Source organism: Laccaria bicolor, genomic scaffold (assembly GCF_000143565.1).
Source record: "Laccaria bicolor S238N-H82 LACBIscaffold_5 genomic scaffold, whole genome shotgun sequence".
Taxonomy (NCBI): domain Eukaryota; kingdom Fungi; phylum Basidiomycota; class Agaricomycetes; order Agaricales; family Hydnangiaceae; genus Laccaria; species Laccaria bicolor.
Window position 1 is genome coordinate 76,420 of NW_001889876.1, and position 3,295 is coordinate 79,714.

The window sequence follows — 3,295 nt, forward strand, 5'->3', positions numbered from 1 at the left end:
TGAAATTGAAAACATGACCTCCACGATATGGTCATCTGTGGCATGATCTTGAATACGTCAAGTTAGCAGAGCACTTTATTGACTGTGGCAGAGCATTTGATTGACACTGACAGGGAATTGAGAATTCAAAATGTTGACTCCCGCAGGGCATTTGATTGACTCCGACAGGGCATTCAAAATTCAATATGTCAGCTCTGGTGAAGCATTTATTCAAGATAGAGGAGTCAATCCACTACAGCATTTTTAAGCTGGTGCCCAGATCATCCATCCATTGCAATGGCTTGGAATATGTGATTTGCAGAAACAAGAAATATATTGTCAAGAAATCAACACACAATATTGATGAAAGGTCCTGCTAGTAGCCATGACAAATCCTCATAATACAAAAGAAAGATCCACTGAATTGGAGGTCAGATAGTTGAGGTGTGCACCATTTAGTTTTTAGAAGTAGAACAACTCTGGCAGCATGCCTTACCAAATATGGGCCAGTGGCAACCTAATATGGAAGGAGCACATTATTCACACACCATCTGAAACTACGCACTGCACCGCACTCATTGGCGATGCAACGCACCAACAACACAAAGACATTGGGGGGATCCCAGAAAGGAATAGAATCATTTGGAATAGTTTTCTCAGTGATTGAAGAAGTTTTTGTGAACAGACCTCGGAAAGAGCTATTTGGTGCATGAATCTTTATACAAACCAGTTGCACAACATGCCATTTTGCATACATCAAGTTATTTTTTTTTTTCTTCCCTCAAAACTGCTTCCCCCACCTATCTGAATTGATTCTAAAGTATGTAGGCTATATTTGGGGAAAGTATGGGAGCATTTCAACAAGATTTAGATAGTGAAAGGAAATAAGAAAGAATGTGGTTTCATGTTTAGAGTCATATTTTCACCCTTTCAAGCTCCAGCTCCCCCAAACCATCAGAAAACTGCTTTGGAGCAGGGGATATATATTCTGCCATATGTTAACTATGTATAAGAAAGGCTCAGATGTTGAGATTTGGTAGCAAAGTATACAGAAAAATCAACAATATCATGTTGCAAGATATTTCATGCATTCAACCTCATTTCTCCACCATGCGCCAAAATTCTTTTCCAAAGTAAACTTGAACCTATTTTACAACAGTTATAGTATGTTGGAAAGATGTATTGAGAAGCTATAACAGTACAGCTCATTTTTTTTCCCCACAACTCTGGCGGGGCATTTCATTGACTCCAGAGCAGAATCACCTGTCAGGTTGAAAAAGCTGAGAAATACTGGGGAGCATTCAAATGAGGTCAGCAAGGACATGGAATTGGTGTAACTAGGTTCAGGCAAGTCAGAGACAGTGAGGCTGCATTGTGGTGTTGGAGGGCTGATGTGGCTTGGTCCTGCTGCAGACGCATTGGACACTGCAAGGAGGTCCACATGCTCAAGCAAAGTTGGTGGTTGGTGAGATGATGCTGTCAGAGGGGGTTCTTGGAGAATCTGGATCAATAAAATCAATTAGGTCTCTTGCGAGAGGGAACATGACTTACAGGGGATGGTGGAGCAGAGAGCTCAACGTGCTTGAGTAGTTTCTTTGGTAATGTTGGAAGGCGGTGGTCCATGATTGAGGCTGGAATCTTGACAGAGATATGGCCAGTGTGTTGGGGAGCTGGTTCACCAATGCCTGACGCCGTGGAAGCAAGGAGTGAGTGGAGAGTAATGTCAATGCTATAGATCTTGATGCTGGTCACAAGTAGGAGGTCTTTACCTTCCCCAGTATAATCCATATGGAATAATCCTGGAATGGTCATGGAATGATTAATTCCATATGGACTCCAACACCATTCCATATGTATCCACATTTATTCCATGGAGCAGTCCATATGGATTCCATGGAGCAGTCCATACGGATTCCATGGAAGGAATTAATGACCATTATACCATTAGAATACATATAAATGTAGTATTTATAGTGTCCTTACTATATATTTAAGTAAAAAAGAATTTTTGCACTTCAGAGAATTGAACCCTCAATGTCGTCAATAATAGCAGTGCTCAAGCCTAGTGTTCGCAAGTTCAGTTCAGTCCGGTTTTTTGCCCCCAAAACATGCAACTATGGACCGCAACCGGTCTAGGACTGACCCAGATATTGAGGGAACCGAACCGAACCACCTAGGACCGGTCTTTTTCGGTCTATGGAGCTGGTTCAGACCGATCCAGACCGGTTTTTTTGTGTATAATTTATTATACCAATATAAACCATTTGTATCTCGACTATTATTACTCTGAAAAATAAACGGGTTATATAAAAGAGTAAAGCATGTAAATACCCGTCATTCTACCAATTTTCAAGCGATTTAATGAAGATTTGACATAGCTATGACTGAAACTGAATTACATCTCATAGAGACTCGGGTAAAATATGGATTTGGTTATATCTTTCTCAATTCTTAACCGTTTTTGATGAAACAAAAACCCAATAAAAGGTAATAAACGTGGTTACAAGGGTATGTAACGCACGTGACCGTTTAACCGGTTGCAACCGATCAAAACCGGTCTTTGAACGGTTTTAATATATTTTCGAAATGAGGCAACCGGCAACTGGACCAACCCCAAATTGGGGCAACTGCAACCGAAAAAAAGACCGGACCATGGTCCAGTTCAGTTCGGTCCACCGGTTTTTTGCGGTCCTATGGACTGAACCCTTAAACACTACTCAAGCCACCTGAGCCATGCAGGCTTTATTATATGTAAAACTAAAGGTATCTATACAGCGTGTTTTGGCATGTGGCCTTTCAGATGTGACAGCTGTAGCTGAAACGTTGCCACATCTTTCTTCCTTCCACCACCACCATCACCATCCACCCCAGCATCACCGCCCACAACATTTACAATGACAATAATGATGCCACCACCGCCCCTGACATCAACGACGATGATGCCATCACCCGCAACATCAACGATGAGGACAACGCTGACGATGCATGATGACACACAACATTGTCAACAACCACCCCACCACTAGAGCCACATAACAACACGGCAGTACTTCATCATGCCCCACTGATTCCTGCAGGAATGGAGCCATTCCACTGGAATCCACAGGAATGGACAGGAATGTACAGGAATGGACAGGAATGGCCTAAAACACATATTTTGGAGCCTAGAGTATATTATGGAAAATTCCAAGCTTAGCTAGATGTCATGTGACTTAATCAACTCAGACCTTATGCTCATAACTTCTAAGAATTCTTTATGATATTTAGACTTGAATAGGGAGAATCACAGTGTATTTGATAGAACTACATGAATCTA

The 3,295-nt window shown here is 41.6% G+C and overlaps 1 protein-coding gene across 1 annotated transcript; it reads right to left on the bottom strand.

Annotated features, from left to right (window-relative positions):
- Window positions 1-1,138: 1,138 nt before the first annotated feature.
- LACBIDRAFT_313430 (uncharacterized protein) lies at window positions 1,139-1,791 on the bottom strand (the record flags this gene model as incomplete). The annotated part of the gene is made up of 2 exons (XM_001877606.1): window positions 1,139-1,480; window positions 1,531-1,791. 2 exons carry the CDS (start codon window positions 1,789-1,791, stop codon window positions 1,139-1,141), a joined length of 603 nt encoding a protein of 200 aa, XP_001877641.1.
- Between the last annotated feature and the right edge of the window lie 1,504 nt (window positions 1,792-3,295).